Source organism: Rhincodon typus, chromosome 28 (assembly GCF_021869965.1).
Source record: "Rhincodon typus isolate 14 chromosome 28, sRhiTyp1.1, whole genome shotgun sequence".
NCBI lineage: Eukaryota > Metazoa > Chordata > Chondrichthyes > Orectolobiformes > Rhincodontidae > Rhincodon > Rhincodon typus.
This window is the reverse complement of record NC_063359.1, coordinates 20,453,191-20,473,087: the sequence shown is the minus strand read 5'-3', so window position 1 is coordinate 20,473,087 and position 19,897 is coordinate 20,453,191. Positions and strand designations below refer to the sequence as shown.

General features: G+C 39.5%; 1 protein-coding gene across 1 annotated transcript; it reads right to left on the bottom strand.

The window, feature by feature from the left end:
* Window positions 1–7,807: 7,807 nt before the first annotated feature.
* ndufa8 (NADH:ubiquinone oxidoreductase subunit A8) lies at window positions 7,808–19,876 on the bottom strand. The gene is made up of 3 exons (XM_020510561.2): window positions 19,661–19,876; window positions 15,513–15,678; window positions 7,808–8,119 (listed from the first exon to the last, which is right to left on the bottom strand). Exons 1-3 carry the CDS (start codon window positions 19,870–19,872, stop codon window positions 7,982–7,984), a joined length of 516 nt encoding a protein of 171 aa, XP_020366150.1. The 5' UTR covers window positions 19,873–19,876; the 3' UTR covers window positions 7,808–7,981.
* Between the last annotated feature and the right edge of the window lie 21 nt (window positions 19,877–19,897).

The following is a 19,897-nucleotide window of genomic DNA, read 5'->3' as shown; positions in this document are numbered from 1 at the left end:
GGGGAGAGCTCCGTTACAATGTTTTACCTCATGATTGTGCTCGGGTTATGGTCCGTTTTACCAATTGGACGTTTCCAGAGACATTTCATACAACAGTCATTCGGCACGGACCCTTCGGCCGATCTCGTCCATGCCTACCAGGTTTCAAAAACTGAACTGGTCCCAAATGCCTCCGTTCCATGCCCTTTCAGCTATAAGATGCTGTCTAGGCAATTGTTTCATCACACCACTCAGTTTTCACACATGCTTCTATCAGGAAAAGTCACCTAGATCCCCAGAGGACCGTAGAGTGACTCCCTCATCAGAGAGAGAGAGACGGCTAGGGGTGACTTAACCGGAGAGCGTGAACCTCATGAGAGGTTGGGTCCATCGTGGATACGTAAATTGAATTGGCATCACTCTACATCGCAAACTAGCCGCCCGACCAACTGAGCTATCCTGGGATAGAAAAGGGAATGAATTGTACGAAAGGGCGAGCAAGTCAGCTCGGCTGTATCGTTGGCCGATAACGGGTGCGAGTATTGCTTTCCCCCAGTAATGTGGGATGTTGGCTGTTCGACACTTTCCTAATACTGGGCAGCATTTAGATATTTTTAAGCAACCCGTTCGGAGACATTATGGCACACGTCTGTAGCACTGCCACAAGAGCCGTCCACTGTTTTAACTTGTCAGCCCCCTTAGTACCTTGTAGCAATTCTGGTTGAGGTGCATTCTCAGAGTGAAATGTCTCAGAAACCAGGCGATGTCACTGCATGAATTAGCAGAAGGTTGGATTTCTGCTGTGTATTTGGCACGGCCGGATGGAGGGTCTTCAGCCCCCACCAACCTCATCATTAACTTCGAAAATTCATATTGTGGAAATAAAAATAAACTGCATTTATAGCTGCAGACGTATTTTAATTGTGTTAATGATTGTACAGTTTTACCCTCTCTATAGGATAGAAACGCACATAATAATGTTTATGTTCACCTGATGTAATACGATGTCTGAATTGCCTGTAAATCATCCGCTAACCGTAGCAGAAGTACAATTAATAATTATTACCATTCAGTGGCTTAAACGACCTTAATTGATATTATTTACTGGTTTTGCAGTTTTTGAAGTCACGTGCCCGTACAAATCTGTAAAACTGTTACAAATTGAACAAGAAACACTGAAGTCCGAAAATGTAGCAGAAAGACGACGTGTAAACATATTGAAATCGATAGGTATAGAGCTCACACAACAGAATCGATAGGTATAGAGCCCAGTTGCTTGGACGATTCGCCTGTGGTGCACAATAATACCAACGGGCCTGGGTTCAATCCCTGTAGCGGCCATGCAAGTTCTCGGAGGCCTGCATACTCACTATCCCACGCTGGTGGAGTGCTTCTGTTTAAGCGATACAATTGTCTGTCCAGACACTGAAGTCTTTTGTGGACTATGGCTCTTACCTTATATGAATGCCCATATATGTGATGTAGCTTCCATTCCCACTACTGAAGGTAGTTTGTTAACTTGTGCAGTTTCATGGCCAGGTCATTCATTTCCTCTTGCGCCCCCGCCCCCTACACCCAAATGTTGCCACTCCAGGCGACTATCTGGTTGCATTTGGTTTTCTTACTCAAAGGGTCACACGAGAGTAATAGAAGTGGGGGCCTAATATTCAAAATGGACAGAGATAGGGTTGTTTGGAAACCTAGTGTACTATCAATTTTAAAATAGAACACTTGAGGCATAAGAAGTATCATTTTCTAATTTTGATTACCTAGCTAGAAAATTATATTTGATAAATTCTACTGAACTTTAAATAATCACGTCAGTTCACTGCTGATTATATATACTTCAAATTTTAAACTATATTTTCTTCTAAACTTTTTGTTGAACTTTATTGAATAAAGTCAGTATCAGGAAATCTCCCAAAGATAGTAATGAGTACTTCAGTGCATTGCAAAATATGGATTAGGATAATTCCCATTAAACTGTCCAGGTGCCTTACCTAAAAACTCTATTGAGAATTGTCAATTTCCTGCATTCATATCAATGAATTAAGAATGAAGAGCAGCTTTATACTGGATCCATTAAAGAACCAAAATCAATTTATTTCCCTTAGTACATGGTTGGGATAATGCTCTTGAGGCACAAGCTCCAAGTTTGAATCTCATGCACCTTCCATAGTAAACAAGTCCTGGTACTTGTAAAGTTGCCAAAAGTCAATTATCAGTCTGTACATTTTTCTGATTCACTCAGACAGGATGACAGGCAGCAAGAACAGGAGTCTCCTGCAGATAGCAATGGCAAACCGCTTCTGCACTTTGCCCATAAGTATCACCCAATCCATGGCTCAAGCCTCAAAAATTATGTGAGAAAAGATAGACCACAGTAGAAAGAAATCCTTTGATAGTCACAAGCCTAGGATGTGCCACTTAAACACAGTAACTATCCACCTCTGGGAGCTCAAGAGTTTTTCTGAATATTGAGACCAACACAGCTTAGATAGTACAGGAAGCTAAGATGCAATAAACCTCTTGATGTCTACAGGAAAAACATCCACCTAAAAGAATGCCACTAGCTGTTGGCTAACAATGTATTCCCATTGACAAAGGACCGCAGGACACACACTCATCCGAGATCTCCTAGCCCCTACTGGCACACACTCCACAACATACAAACTGACAGCCCCATGTCTTAGCATTCAACCAGCGGGTATGCTGTTAACATCAATCACAACCTGGCAACTGACCCAAATGGTGATGTGCCAGGTTTCAATCTTGAACAGGAAATGCATACAGCCTTAATTGCTTGAGAACAGGCCAGTGAAGATGTGGCCATTTCCTCCAATATTGAGCAGCTCAAATAATGACTGCGGTCATCCAATTCATCACCACAAACCCAAATCCAGTCCTGAGATATATAAATGAATTACAACAGTGATATCACAAACATTTATATCGCACTAGCTGAAGGCGCTAAATGGACCGCTGGTGTCAACATTAAACTATAATTGCTCCCTCAGCTGTATGAATACTTTTAAAATTCCGTCAGAAGAGAAAACAGTTGGAATAGGGCTAGGTCAGCATGGCTTTGTCGAGGGGAGGTCACACCTGACAAATCTGTTAGAATTCTTTGAGGAAGTAACAAGCAAATTAGGCAACGGAGAGCCAGTGGTTTTTAATCTATTTGTCAAAGGCCATCTGGAAATTCAAAGTATCACACAGGAGGCTGCTAAGACGACAAAAGCCTATGGTGTTGGGACAACGTACTGGCATTGGTAGAGGACTGGCTGACTGACAGAATAGAGATGAAAAGTCTTTTTCAGGAGAGCAGCCAGTGACTAGCGGAGCTCCATAGAGGTCAATGTTATGACCACAACTATTTCTGTTATACATTAATGATCTGGACAAAGGAACCGAGGGCATTGTTGCTAAGTTTGCAGATGACACTAAGATAGTCGGAGGGACAGGTAGTGTTGTGAAAGCAGAGAGGCTGCGAAGGACTTAGACATGCTAGTCAAATAGGCAAAGAGTGGCAGTTGGAATACAACGTGGCAAATGTTGATGGAAGAAGAGGTGCAGACTGTTTTCTAATTAGGGAAAAGCTTCAGAATCTGAAGAAAAAAATGGACCTGGGATGCGTAGTTCAGAATTCTCTTAAGATGCAGGTTCTGTTGGTGGTTAGGAAGACCAATGTAACGTTGGCATTCATTTCAAGAGGACTAGAAAACAAGAGCAGAGGTGTATGCTGAGGCTGTTTATTTTGGAATATTGTGAACAGTTCTGAAACCCCATATCTAAGGAAAGATGTACTGGTGTTGGAGGGCTTCCAGAGGAGGTTTACAAGAATGATCGTGAGAATGAAGGACTTATCACATGAGGAGCAGTTGGTGACTTTGGGTCTGCACTCGGTGGAGCTTAGAAGGATGAGGGGGAATCTGATTGAAACATGCAGGATACTGAGAGACCTGGATAGAGTGGACATGGAGAAGATGTTTCCACTAGTAGGAGAGACTAGGATCTAAGGGCACAGACTCAGGGTGATAGGATGACCCTTTAGAACGGAGACAAGGAGGAATTTCTTCAGCTAGAGGGTGGTGAATCTGTGGAAGGCAATTCATTGAATACATTAAAGACAGAAATAGATAAGTTTTTGACTGGGAAGAGGATCAAGGGTTACAAGGAGAAGGCAGGAGAACAGAGTTGAGATCAAACAGCAAAACAGACTCGATGGCCTAATTCTGCTCCTGTATGTTATGGAAATTCAGTCTACTGTTGTACAAGTCTAGGAAAGGAAAAAGTATTTTATACAAAATAAACAAAGTCCCTATTTGTCAATTAATATAGTACTTCTGATCAATGCAAAATTTAATAGGCAAGCTAATATGATAATTACATTTAAATTTATTATTTTGCAGAATGAAGCATTTGCTGACAACACAAGTATTTATTGTCATGCATAGTTGCTAATGATATGGCAGTGGTGATTCCTGCAACAAAGTGTGGGGTGACAGTACTCTTGTGCTACTGGATACACAGCTTTAAGATTTTGACTCAATGACAATGAACAAAGACAATGTATTTGTCAAGATGACGCAAAGTTTAAAGGAGAATTGATAGTTCTCCTGTGCATCTGCTGCCCTCGTCTCTGGGGCGATGGAAATCTCAGGTTTGTTCAAATTTAAATCTACAACCCATCATACAGAACATTCTTGATATGTTTGCCAATAAATCAGATTTTTAGATGTTCCATTGGGTAAACATGAAACCAAAGAGACATGAGCAAAACTGGGTTTTACTCAAAGGCTGGGAAAAACAGCACACTAAATTGTAATTGTCTTTAAACCGAGTTAATTAATATTTTGTTACAACGTGAGCTGTTAAAGTGAATATAATGGGCTATTGTGACAATAATCTGTTGAAGTTTCTAATCCCCGAAATGCAGAAATTCTTAATATTTTGCAGCACAGTGGATATACCACAATATACTCATGTCATGCTTGGGTCAATCCAATCAACAATCTGCAATAAGATGATCCAAAAATCAGCATTTCAAGTATAGCACACATTCAGAAACATGAATCTTTATGTGTCCTTTTCTGAACGTTGTGCATAATTGTTACAATTCACAAGTCTGTAGGTTTTCTTGGTCATGAATCTGACAAGAACAGAATATTGAGTTGCATAAATATTAGTGGTTGAACAAAATTAAATTTTCCCAAGGTTACATCACCAGCTGGACTAGAGCCCAATTTATGAAAAGGACATTATATCTACAGATTGCATAGATCCAGCAGGATAGTCCCAACGATAGTTAGTTACCTATCAATCAGAGGCTGAAATATTGTGATCAGTTCCACTGCAGCACATACTTCAGGAAAGCTTTTTATAACTGAATTTCAGTAAGAATTAATAGCTAAAGCAGTCTTCCATCTGATTGGGGAACCAATGATGAAAGTTGTAACAAGAGGATTAGTTAGCACATAGCGTTCCATAATTCAGCAACTGCGCTACATGGAACAAGTGAAGTGAACACCAATTTGCTTTTAGGGGAAATATGAAAGTATTGGAAGCAATCGTTGTTACAGGTCTATTGGTTAAAGACAGAAAACAGGATTAGATTCAGATTGCTCTATAAAAAGATAGTGGGCTGAATGCTTATTTTATACTGTAAACTTGCATGTCTTTAAATTGTTAATCATTACATTGTTCAGGAAACAAGAACCATCTGCTATTTACACCAAATTAATCGCATGCACATTGTGACTGATGTACACGTTAGGTAACATATGCTTGTCTGAAAAACGAGTAATTGTGTTTGGACCTTTGTAGATATAAATGTTGATCAAATCTTCCGAATTTTAGTGTATTATTCATTTTTGTGACAGCCAAATCTTTACAAATACTAATGAACTCTTCTGAAAAGCCAAGTTTAAAAAAAAGATTCAAACTGGTATCCTGCACCTGAATGTTTTTCCTACTTAAGTCCTTGTTTTACAAGTTTCTCAAATGCAAATCCAAAAGTTATTGTTCATCACTAGTTGTCATGTTTTGCACTTATCTGTAAAACCCATCTATTCAATATACAGCATTCTGAAATTATTGAATCCAGAAAGCAGACTATGGCAAGAATAATTGTTAATCTTCATGTGACTATTTCACAAGGTTACAATACCAAATCAGGACTCTCCTGGCTAAATACTAAGGAGTCTCCAGCTCAGGACCAAAAAGGCCTGGGCTCAAGTACCACCTGTTCCAAACGTGTACAATAACAACATTTCTGAACAGATTGATTATACACACACACACACACACACACACACAAAGTCCCCAGTTATTTCTGAAGGAATTCTCTGAACAATTTTAATCTGTTCTATAATTGATTTGAACATTTGGCTGTATAGACAAATATAAAAGATAGGAGCAGGAGGAGGCCATTTGGATCTTCGAGCCCACTCTGCCATTCATCACTATCACGGCTGATCATCCAACTCAATAGCCTTATCCTGCTTTCTCTCCATAACCTTCGATTCCATTCACCCCAAGTGCTATATCTAACCACCTCTTGAATACATTCAATGTTTTGGCATCAACTACTTCCTGTGGTGAGCCTGTGGAATTTATTACCACTCTTTGGATGAAGAAATGTCTCCTCATGTCTGTCCTAAATGATCTACCCCAAATCCTCATATTGTGACCCCTGATTCTGGGCACACCCACCATCAGGAACATCCTCTCTGCATCTACCCTGTCTGGTCCCATTAGGATTTTATAAGCCTCTATGAGATACCCCCACCTCATTTATCTGAACTCCAGCGAAAACAATCGTAACCTGATCAATCTCTCCTCATACGCCAGTCCCACCGTCCCAGGAAATCAGCTTGGTAAACCTTCGCTGCACTCCCTCAACAGCAAAAGCATCCTTCCTCAGAAAAAGGGACCAAAACCGCACACAATATTCTAGGTTTGGCATCACCACTTTCTTAAATTTATATATGTTGATGATCAGAGGATTAGATAGGGTGGACAGTGGGAGCCTTTTTCCTCGGATGGTGATGGCTAGCACGAGGGGACATAGCTTTAAACTGAGGGGCGATAGATATAGGACAGATGTCAGAGGTAGGTTCTTTGCTCAGAGTAGTAAGGGCGTGGAATGCCCTGCCTGCAAAAGTAGTAGACTCGCCAACTTTAAAGGGCATTTAAATGGTCATTGGATAAACATATGGATGATAATGGAATAGTGTAGGTTAGATGGGCTTCAGATTGGTTTCACAGGTCGGCGCAACATCGAGGGCCGAAGGGCCTGTACTGCGCTGTAATGTTCTATGTTTGTGATAGCTCTACAACTGAAATGCTTACAATATTTAGGCATATCAAAACAAATCTATAGCTATGGTACTGCACTTAGTCTGTACACGTAATTAGTACAGATCAATGCTTTTACAACTTCACTGCCCGCACAAGCATGGTTTTCATGACTCCAACCACCACTGCACACCACCACCACCCCCGCCCCCAACAATACCCATCTGTTATTTTCTCCTACCCTGGTCTCTTAAACCCCAACTTTAAATAATTGACAACCATGCCTTCTACTGGCGAGACCTTAAACTCTGGAATTCTTTCAAACCTCTGCCCCCATCACCAAGCTTTTGGCCACCTGCTCAAATATCCCTGTATGGCTCCATCAGGGTTAAATTTTATTTGATAATATTCCCATGACCTATGGAGGGGTTATTTGACTAGGTTAGAAGGTGCTATATAAATGCAGAATTTTTATTGATCCTGTGCATGTGAGGGAAGTTGAAAGAGAACATTATTGTAACTTCAAGAGCATGGCTAAATTATATTTTTATTTCTCTCAACATTATTTGTATACACCAATGATAAGGATGTCTGTGGTACAACTGGCCCCAGGTATCATTAAACACCTACTTGGCTTCGTACAATCACACACAAATTATTTAAATTCCTCAGTCTCTCTGGATGTGTAGTATTACTTTGTCCTTCACCAGTTCCAGAAGAAAAGCCTGCTGCCATGTTTGGCGGGTTGTAACTCTCCCTCAATGACTGGATTAGGCTCTGGCCTTGGCCTGGAACGATAGACATTCTCAGGGATTGGTCGGTCTGTCTGCACTTTGGTAACCTGTGGAATAAAATGGAAACAATGAATTGACCCAGAGAAGTGCTCTTCACAAAGCCAAACACCCACAGTTCATATGGAAGTATATCTACGTCACATCACATGTGCTATGCTCTTTTTCTGAGTATAATACACATTAGGAACTCAACCAAGCATTAACCAATTTGCAAAAAAAATTTCAGTGAAGCTCAAAAGGTGAAACCAAGCTACAAAAATAACTTCCTTTACTGCAATATTTTACTCACAGATTAAATTTTAATTAAGATTATTGCTAATCACAGCCAAAATTCCAAGCCACACAAGCTAATCAAATCTATATAGAGAAGATCACTACTGAAAGACATCTACAAGCACAAGTGTGTTATTTGATGATTCTTGACCAAAATTTAAGGCAGCAACCAAGGAATGGTCACATTCACTCTTTTGCTAAAGATTATCTGCGTACTTTAAAAAAATAAAGTACTACCTACACTTTAAACAAAAATAAAAATCGGAGATGAGGCTGTTGAATACGTTAGCTCAGCTCTCTTCTCTTCAGTGACAAATGGTTTATTAAAATCATTAAAGTGTATACCACATTCCCAGCAAAAGCAGTTTGTAATTTAGTTATTGTAATTTGGACCTACAAGTTCAACTTTAGAACCATGTGAATAATACACAATCCACAACACAATTTGAGGTTGTAATGCTCAGTAACAAGTACAATATTATAAACTGAAAATACACCATAATCCAAGTCAACGTTGTTTGTTCAGAAAGCTGACCCAGTCTTACACTGGAACATGTTAAATCTAGTCATCTGGCACAATATTATTTTCCTGTGGTGCATGAACTGATTGATTTACAACCAAATGTACAACAGAGGTCATCATATCTTTCATATAACAGACCCAATTTACATCAATACTATTCATTCAATTGTATAATGTCTTTTATGAGAACTCTTGCATAGCTTTATAAAGTGCTATCGTGGATACATGCCAAGTATAGAAAGAACTTCTGAAACAACACCCCTCCTTTTGAGAAAGATGAAATAACAAAATTACTGTATAATAGACTTTGCATATTTACAAGAGCTGTTGTGAAAAAAAAAATCAGCAATTCACCCAGGTGTGTAGATCTTAGGGAAACTATCAATTCAATTTTGAGTTTTTTGTGAGGATACTGCTGATGCGTACTTCTAAAACAGTGTGGAATTGTATAATGCATCATAGCTTGGCTCAACCATATGACTTAAATAAGTTTGCATGCTGAAGGTTCAAACATGTCTTGTGTGTGGTCAGAATGTGCAAAGACATTGAATTTTAGTACAAAAGAATCTAGTATCAACATTTAAACAAATTATCAGTCAGACATCAAAATATTAAAAGTTTTAAAAAGTTAAAATTACCTAAGAGTTACATTGCCACTGTAACTGCCATGTAGAATATACAGCACAGAATCATGCTTTTACCCCGACTCATCCATACCAGGGCTTACACTTAATCAGCAGCTTCCAATTCTTCATCTAACTCTCAGTATAAAGTTTATTCCTTTTCTCTCATATGTGGCTCCAGCTTCTCCTTAAATGCACCTAGACAATTTGCCACAAGCACTGTATGTAAAGTAGGTTTAATCTGAATTTCCTGTTTGATTTATTGATGGCTACCCAACATTGAGAGGCTCTTCGTTTGGCATCTCCCCAAAAGCAGGCACCACTCTCTCCCTTTGTGTACTCTTCAAACTTTATATAAATTAAAATTTCTAGTTAATCCTTACATAAATTTATTAAGCAACGCTTCAGCTTTATATTTTCAACAGCAAAATGACAGCCTGCTCATTCTTTTCCTATAGGTATAACTCCAGAGTTCTGGTATCATGCTTATAATGCTACTTCCATGAATTTTGTAATGTCAGCCATTGAAATACAATGGGCCACTTGATTCCTTGAAAGTTGCGCCTGGCAAGCACAAATATCTTCATCCCAATTCAGTTGTCATTTTCTACCTACTAAGTACCTGCATGTAATTTGCTACTGATTGTGAGAAAAGCATAGGTAATTTACTAACACTGAATTTATTTTTTGTGGGAAAGACAGCTCAGGTACAGAGTTACTTCAGAGTAAAATAATAATGTCACTATTACTAACAAAAGAGCATGAATTACAAAATGTTGAACCTCAGTGTAGGCCTTAGAATTCAAATCGTATGCACACTGTTAAATTACATTATTTTTATGTTTATCTATAATCAAAATATGAAATATACAAATAGTAAAGCCTAGTGACAAGAAGTGAAACAAAATCTTGGTTTGATGCCCATTGTTGGTACAGAATTGTTTTTCTCACAACTATTAACATTGAGTTCAGTTCTCCGAGGAGGATACTGGCAAATAGTTCCTCAAAATTCTGCAAAATATTTATAGCTGGATGACAGCCAAGCCACAAGCTAGCTGAGGAACTCCGAAGTAGGATGTGCATGAAGTCTGCATGCACGATGCCATGGTACAAACTAATTTAAAAGAGAATAACTGAAAAGAAGAGACATTCCTAATACACACCTCAAAAGAGCTAAGAATCTTTAGTTGTGCCATACAATTTAAAGCACAGAAGTTCCACTTCATTTTGGGAGGGAAGGTGGGAAAGAGATGAGGCAGCCATAATCTCAGTTCAAGGAAATATATGTTTTACTAATTTTTCATTGCAAGTAAAACAAATTGTGGCTTCCTCCTGTTGGGCAATTCAGGTGAAAAGATCAATATCTATTGCAAATCTCTACTTGGTGATTATATAATATCAGATATTAAAAACTTTGCAGTAACCCAATGGCAGGCCTTATTGACAGTATTAAGCACAATACATTTTTTTATTTTCATAAAACATAAGTTAGCAAAAATTGAAGTACTTCAAATCAACTTATAATGGTACAAAATGTTTTATATACAGGAGGTCCCTGATTTGTGAACATCCAATTTAAGAACAAAATCCCACATTAAAGATTCGATATGCAAATGTTTGCTTGTCCTTGCGAACAACTAATTTATACTATATTGTATTTGTTCCTACTTGCATACAAATCTACTTTTGTAGAAACTGAGGAACAGAACCTGTTCGTAACCCAGGGACTGCCTGTATACTATATTTAACATTCCCACAACTGAATGAACAAATCCTTGTCAGTACATCAAATACTGTAAACATTAACTCATATGCTAAAATAAATTGAATCTCCAACATTGTTTTAAGTTGTGCTTAATCAAGCATTTTTCTCATCACTGTAGGCAGAGGAAGTACTGATCAGATATTTAACTCCCTTAAATAATCATGCACAAACTACAGGTTAATGGCAGTTAAAATTAACACTGAAAAATACTTCAGCAAGTGCACAGCAGAATTCAACCCCTAACAACTAAACTCTGTTCAACGGTGAACAAATTAGCACTACAGCTACAGGTCATTCTGGAGGGTAAAGGTTAACATTTAGCGGCCATGGTACACACTGTTTGTACCAATGTCGGTTAAAAAAGGAGGGCCTAAAAGCAAAACATAAGGAGTTAGAAAGTAAATTATAAAATAAGACTTCAAAAAGGTAGCGTTCAGGATTACTACCAGCATCACATGCTAGTCAGAGTAGAAATGGCAAGATACATCAGATGAATATGTGGCTGAAAAGGTAGTGGAAGAGGAAGGATTTCAGATTCCTGATGCTTTGGAACTGGTTCTTGGGACGTGGGAGCAGTACAAACAGAGCAAGTTACATTTCGGCCAGGACCAGGACTGATGTCCTCGATAGAGTATTAGCTAAAGTAGTTGAAGAGGCTTTAAGTAAAATAGTAGGATGATGGGTAACTATGCAAGGAGTCAGAGGAAAGGGAATCAGGGACAAGAACAAAAGACAGAAAAGGGGAATAAGAAGTGATAGGCAGAGAAATCGAGGGCCAGGATCAAACAGGGACACAGTGAAAAATAATGGGAACAGGACAAGGTACGTTAAAGAGACAAACCCTTTGGTTTTGTGCCTTAATGTGTGCAGCATTTGCAAGAACATGATGAATTAATCGTGCAAATAGACAAAAACTGGTATGATATAGTTTGGATTGCAGATTAATGGCTGTAGTGTGGCCAGAGAGGGAACTGACTATTGAGGCACATTCAGTATTTAGGAAAGCAGCATCATTGCATTAAAAGGAAATTAATGTAATAGCAAAGAAGGATATAAGCTCTGACAACGTGGAATCTATATGGGCAGAGCTGGGAAAGACAAGGAACAAAAGTTGTTAGTGGTGACTATACACAATCCCCTGAACTGTAGGGGTGATGTCAGGAATGCAATTCAACAGGAAATTAAACATGGATGCACAAACGGAACATCTGTAATTATGGCTGACTTTAGTCTGCATACGGATTGGGCAAATCAAATTAGTGAGAATACTGTAGAGGAAAAATTCCTGGATTGTATATGGCGGGGGGGGGGGGGGGGGGGAGAGTTTTCTGGACCAGTATATTGAGGAACCAATGAGAGGTCATCCTATATTGGGTATTGTGCTAATTATTCTTTTCTAGTTGAGGTTCTTTTGAGATGAGTGACCATAAAGAGATAGAATTCCTCATCAAGATGGAGATCACTGATGACATAGTTGATTCTGAGAGTCGTGTTCTGAATCAAAATATATTCTAATAGATCTAACTAGGATGGTATGAGGCATTAGTTGGCTATGATAGACTGGGGGGTGTTAATTAAAGTGATGGTGGTGAAAAAGCAATGGCAAACATTCAAAGAGCACATGGATGAACTAAAACAACTTTTTATTCCTGTCTGGTACAAAAGTAGCCAAACCCATGGTTAACAAAGGAAATTAAAGATAATATTAGATCCAAGAGGCATACAAATGGGCCAAAAAGACCGAGGAATAGGAGTGGTTTAGAATTCAAAGAACGACAAAGGGATTGATCTTAAAAACAGAAACTAGATTGCGAGAGTAAGCTTGTGGGGAACATATAGAAACTTTTATTGTCAGTTTATAGTATGTGAAGAGAAAAAGATTGGTGAAGACAAGTGTGGGTCAGAAATGTTGGGGTATTTAAGATAGGAAAGCAAAGAAATGTCTGACTGACTCAATTCATACTTTGGTTCTGTCTTCACAAAGGAGGACAGAAATAACATACCAAAAATGCTGAGGAACACAGGGAGGAGCTAAAAAAGAAAGTTAGTACTATTAGAGAAATGGTGTTGGGGAAATTGGTGGGATTGAAGGCTAATAAACCCTAGGCCTGATAATCTACATTCGTTAAGGAAGGATCCCTAGAAAGAATGGATGCATTTGTTGTTATCTTTCAAGAACAATTCCTAGACTGGAAGGTAGCTAACGTAACAGGCTAACGAACATTCCCCACATTCTTATTTTGCTGCTGGGTGGACCTCAAGAGGTCCCTGCACGGCAGCGGTTTCCAGAAATGGAAACCATTCATTAGCTGGCTGGTCAACGTGCATGGAGCTTCCCAGCAGCCATGAAGTTTAGAGGGAAAAATCAGATACGACATTATTAGTTAAAACTCTAAATTCCTTCTAAAACCCACCCAACACAGACAGAAAAATAAGAATCACTTTTATGGATGGAGGAGAAAATAGTGGGAATACAGTTAAATGGCACCAGTCATTGGAGATGTTCCATTTGATTGCAAAAACCTTTAAGCTCTTCCTTTGGCATCTTACAGTTCTTTGCAGGAGACTCAGAGTAACTAGTTATCAAATTATAGAGTCTCTGACTTATTAATTAAAAGCAACAGCTCACAGCAGCTGGTGAATAAAACTGGCTATTTTTTTTTAAAAAAGCTTCAAGCAATTTAGCTGAGACAGATACACACACCACCTCCCCTTCCAGAGAAAGGGTTTCTCAACGTATCATTCACACTCAAGCCGTTCAGCTACCCAAACACTAGAGGCAGCACAGTACGAAGCCAGAGGAACACAGCATGCCAGGCAGCATCAAAGGAGCAGGAAAGTTGACATTTCAGGTCAGATACTAGACAGCTGTCAGTGGGCTGATGACCTTTGGCATCCACAATAGTCACAGCTGCACAAACCAAATCAGCTGCTTACTGCTTTCCCAGTGCCATGCCATCCCATCTAGTTACATCTTCCAACACTTTTGCTGCGCAAGCAGTGTAAAGACCTGCAACTAGGTTCAAATGCCTTTCTTTTTAATAGTACAGCAATTTCTTCTTCAGTCCTTTGTTGCAAGTCTTTTTCCTAATACAGTCCACAATCAAAATCAAAGTAACCAAGAGATGCATCTTTACAAGTAGATTCCATGAAAATATTAATACTAACAGTGATGAACAGTGGGAAAAATAACACATGCAAATACAAATTGAGTGGAACAGAAGTAGTGAAAACCTTTTACCAAAGCTAACAAAATATTGGGGATGCACAACCTACTTTGACATTTTATCATGTTTTGGCTATGTCAGGGCTCCACATCATACTGCAAATGCTTGCTTGGTAGTACAGAACTCAAGTACTGAAAAAATACACATTTTATTAAAGTTTTTCATCTTGCAAAATTAAAGTGTACCTCTTAACCAATACTTAAATACTGCACTTCTGTCTTGAACATTCATGAGGAATTTAGTACAAAAAGACTGCACAAACATTGAAAAGTGCAAGGAAGAGGACATTGTCCATACCATATATACTTATCTCATTTAAGATTTACTGTACCTATAAACTGGTGAAAAATAAATAGAACACAGGAAATGTATTCACATCAAGAATAAATGTGCAGGATAATCTGTCAAACTAAGAGGCATGTAGACACTAAGGTATTCAAAACAATTGGAAGGCACAACTGGGAGAGTGTGCATAATAGATAGGTCCAATAGCCCTGAGTATTTAAGAAACAGAATCAATTCATGTCAGGAGATTATCAGAGGTACAATGCACAACTTTAGGAGATCAATTAGTGAAAAAGGCTATTTGATGGAATATTTTGCTATGATCCTGAGTAAAAACCTTAGTGTAATTTGGATCACTGGCAACGCTAGTTTTTAAAAGTATACTGCCAAGGACAGCTCTTTCATTTCTATAGTAATGAAATATTGCATTAGCAAAGGTGCTATCTTTCACAAGAGATTAAACCAATGCCTGCTCAGGTACAGTTAAAAAGTCCAGAAGATTATTTGAACAAGAGTGAGGCTGCTCCTGTATCAAGTGAACACTTGCATCTCAAGAACATCTTCAAAAGATGAACTAGTTGTGATACCTAGCTGCTGCCTTTGTCTACATAACACTTCAACTGTAAAAGTTCTGGAGACATCCTGATGTCAAATACACTTTAAAATACAACTCCATGGACTTCAAACATATTCTAACTGTATTAAACTCTCAGCATTTGGGAAAGGTTAAATAACCAGCTTTACCTTTGAGAGTTCTCCTAGGTCTGGTCGAACCCAACCTAGTTTGTCTAGCACACAGTTATCAAAAGCATCTTGTTGTTTGCGGCATCGACGGAACTCCTGCAGATTGCTATAATCAAGGCATGTCCAGTACTCTGTGAAGGGCTCACTGCAGTGAGTTTTTATCTTCCTAGGAGAAAAATATTTCCAAGCATCAATTCTGTTCCTGATGAAAACAAGACATCAAGACACTTCTACAAAATCCTTCAATAATAGAAAAATAACAGTAAACATGTTGCAATGGACAGAGAAAAAAAAAAGACAGTGGGAAGTCGGCCAAATGCAAAATTTATCATAATGGTCCAAACAATTTTCACATGCCTTATAAAGTTTGTCACTTAGTCTTGTAGCATGCCGTGCAATTATCTTCACTTACCGTCCTGTGCACTATGTATTTTTAAATTGCATTGTAATCAACTACAATTTGATATAAATAAATAGCATAAAATGGTAACAAAAGGGGTCTCTTATTGTGCAGAGGTAGTGTCCAAACCACTAAGCCTGAAGACCCAAGTTTAAGCCCTATCTGCTCTGGAAGTAAACAGTTTGGTGAGAACATTTTTTCCAGAATGGTAATAAAATTAAACAAATATCACTACAGAACGAGTATTACTTTAAAAAAAAGGAAAACAATATTTAATGCTGTTATGGATGAAGTCGGTGTTAATTCATTGGCAAGTGGATTTGAATGGTAGAGACGTTGCCATAGAGAACAGTTAGATGATGACTGCTAGTTCTGCTTTATTTAAATTTTAAGCCAGGCACATTAGCTCAGGCATGGCCTTGATGCTGCAAAATTGATTCTCACCGAGCACCAACCTAATTCTTTGCACACTCAGGATTAACGAGCAAATGTTGTCCAAACCAATATCACACTAGCACAGAAATTCATATACCACATTACTGATTTAGGATCATCAGTCCGACTCACTGCATAGCACAACTGCGCATTCAGGAAGTTATGTATCCGGACACAGGTTGATAGTTAACTGTCAGTCACTATTTACTGCATAATCAGTCTATCAATAAAACAGGACTTAATATCATGTCAGACATAGTTCAATGCTGTGCATGGTCAAGCTGGATGTACTAAACTTGTTCAATTTTTTTTTAAATTAAGAGATGATTTAAACTCAACATAACTCATTCTATCATGATAAAAACCTAGACTCCAACTACAGTAACAAAAGTGAGGAAAACATAAACCTCAGGAAAAACAACAAAAAAATTTTCACTACGGAGAACTCAGCCGAGTAGTTAGTCTTTCACATTTGGGACCAGGTCTGAATTCAGTCCTGGCTGAACAAAAGTTCTTGTCTTCTAGTTCTATAGGCTGTCCCTGAAATTAGTTTAACTAAACTCAGTCCATGCTGTTTAATGTAGATTTGCAGCACAAAAGTGCTAACCTCACTCACGGAACAGACGATGATTGGACAGATGCCGAAAATATAAAAATGTCACTATTGTAGCTAATTCCGTTCTCCTGAGGGGCTGTGTCTAAAACATAACAGGATCATAAGCCGCCTTTTCCATCAGTTCCAGAGGGATGCCATGACTAGACACATATTCCCTTTCTTTGTCAGCACTCTGCTATGCTCATTCCCTCTGGGAAACCTTGGTCCACTCATCCACCAGAACCAACACATCACACGCCGAAATGGCACTTTCCCATGCACTTCCAGAAGATGCAATGCTTGTCCAGTTATCTCCTCCCTCCTCATTAACCAAGGCCCAAGACTCCATTATCCAAATGAATCACCGATTTAGCTGCACTTCATTCAATCTAACCTACTGAATACGCTGTTCACATTATGGTCTCTTCTACCTGGAGAGAGGAAATGTGGACTGGGTGACCAGTTTGCAGACACCTACATTAAGCCTGTAAAAATGACAGAGTTTTGCATTGGTGCCACTTCAATACACCAGCATGTTCCCACGCCAACATTCCTGTTGGTGATCTGTAGTGTTGCAGCAAGCATCTGCATAAACTTGAAGAACAGCATCTCATTTTCAGTTTGGAGACCATGCGGTTTCAAGGACTGAACACTCAGTTCAATAACGTTAGAGCCTAAGACCATTCTTCCATGTTTGTTACCAATCCCCACACCCCGCTCCTGTCATGACGAGGGTTGCTTTCAGCATAGCCTACACATTCTCTCCTAATCTCGGCTCTCATTATAATCTATTCAGCTTCTCTCCTGTCCTGGCCTACTATCAATAATCCCCTCATTTGCCTACCCATTTTTTAGAATCATAGAATCCCTACAGTGTGGAAGCAGGCCATTCGGCCGATCGAATCCTCCGAGGAGCCTTCAGTATCTCTCATAAGTTTCCTATTTTTTTTCCCTTATCCAATCCTGTACATTCCTTGATATCCAGGGTTCTCTGGCATTTTGGTCCCACGCTACATCTTTCCAGGAAGCTGTTGACCCTGCAATTTCACTTTTTCCTTTTGAAAGATTCCAACTGCTCTGATGTAGATTTTCCTTCCAGCAGCTACTCCCAATCCATTTTTGTCAGTCCTGTCTTATTATATTAAGTTCAGTTATCCTCAATTCAAATTTTTTATTTCAGGTCCATCTCTGTCCTTTCCCACAACTACCTGAAGTCTAACTGAGTATTGGTCTCTATCACCAAAATACTTGGCCACTGACAGTTCTACCACTTGCCTGGCTTTGTTTACCCAAATCTGATCCAACATAGACTGTTCCTTATAGGATTTTCTACATGCTGGCTTTTAAAAATTCTCCTGGATACACCAAAAATTCCACCCCAACTAAACCTTTCACACTTTGCATAGCCCAGCCAACACTGGGGAAGTTGAAATCAATTCTTTTTACACTTTGATATTTGCCTACATATCTATTCTTCTCTCTCTCTTCCTGATTGTTTTGGGGGGTGGATAGAACTGTTGCAACATTAGGGCTGCTCCCTTTTTGTTTAAGTTCTACCCATCTGGCCTCAACTGAGAAACCCAAGATAGCATCCCACCTTATTGCAATAATTGACTCCCTCATCAATACTGCGACACTACGTCCTCTTTTACACTCCTTCCCATCTCACCTAAAGATTCTACACTTGGAATATGGAGCCGCTATTCCTGTCCATCCCTCAAACCTATCTCTGTGAAAGTAATGCCATCATAACTATGTTAATCAGTACCCTCAATTTATTCACAAGACATTGCATGAAAATAAATACCATCCAATTTTGCCAAATTCACTTGTGTCCCAACTGGATTACATATCCTCATCTTGCCAGACTGACTTGACTTTTTGACATTTTTCAGTGCATCACACATTGTTCTATCTCGGTTCTGTATCCCATTCACCTGCCCAACTAGTTTACACAGGGTTCTGAAGGAGGATCATTGGACCCAAAATGTTAACCCTGATTTCTCGCCACAGATGCTGCCAGACTGCTAACTTTTTTCAGCAATTTCTGTTTTTGTTAATTATCTCTAAATGTTTACCCTCTCACTTTAGATTACCCTACAGCTGTTAGAAACATCCTTGATCCTGGCCCCAATGAACACCACCCTGGAGTCATGACTGCAATCGCAGAGAGATTTGTCTGTAGTCCTCACCATCGAGTCTACTATCACTAAAACCCTTGCCCTGTCAGGTCTTCTCTTAAGCAGCTGAGCTCTGATTGCGTGCCTTAAAGGAACCATCACACTCACTGTTTTCGAACAGAACTGTTCTTGACTGAGACAGACTCTAGGGCTTTCCTAACTGCTCCCTCCGTTGTTAACTGATGGTCATCCATTCCTTCCCTGACTACACCACCTTAAGCTGTGGAGTGACCATGTCTAAAAAAAGGGTGTCATTGTGAACAAACTGCCAAGGTGCTGGAATTTGATCCGTTAGCACAAAAACTTCGTTTGCTTTGTATCTTTTATTAATATTTCCTAGTGAAAGCCAACTTTCGACTGACAACATCCAAATATCTCAACGATGGTCAGACAATTTGGCTTCGAGACCAAACAGTGCTGTATTTGCAATGCCACTTTGACGGACAGTGAAGGCGGCAAGAAATCCAGCCCGTGGATGAAGGCCGTGATGGAAAGCAGCGGGAGCCGGTCAGCTCCCAGCTCGGTGTGGCTACTGTACCTGAAGAAATCCAGCGCGCACTCGTTGACCTTCTTCCCTTCCTGCAGACATTTCCGGGGGTCCTTCTCTTCCCAGCGGCACAGCATGAACTCCTTATTGGGCTTATCGCACTGCGAGCCATAATGGTGAGCGGCCGCCTTCAGCACCGCCGACGACACGTTCACTTCCTGCACATTGAGCTCCTGCAAGGACGGCAGCTCGACCGTGGCCATTTCCCCACTGCCCGGCCTGCCTATC

What these genes read in the sequence shown, in the direction of transcription:
- ndufa8 (XM_020510561.2), bottom strand. Translation starts at nt 19,872, where the DNA reads ATGGCCACGGTCGAGCTGCCGTCCTTGCAGGAGCTCAATGTGCAGGAA. An exon ending in TGCGCGCTGGATTTCTTCAG is followed by an intron (nt 15,679 to 19,660) that starts GTACAGTAGCCA and finishes TTTTTCTCCTAG; the next exon opens with GAAGATAAAAACTCACTGCA. An exon ending in ACCTAGGAGAACTCTCAAAG is followed by an intron (nt 8,120 to 15,512) that starts GTAAAGCTGGTT and finishes TTTATTCCACAG; the next exon opens with GTTACCAAAGTGCAGACAGA.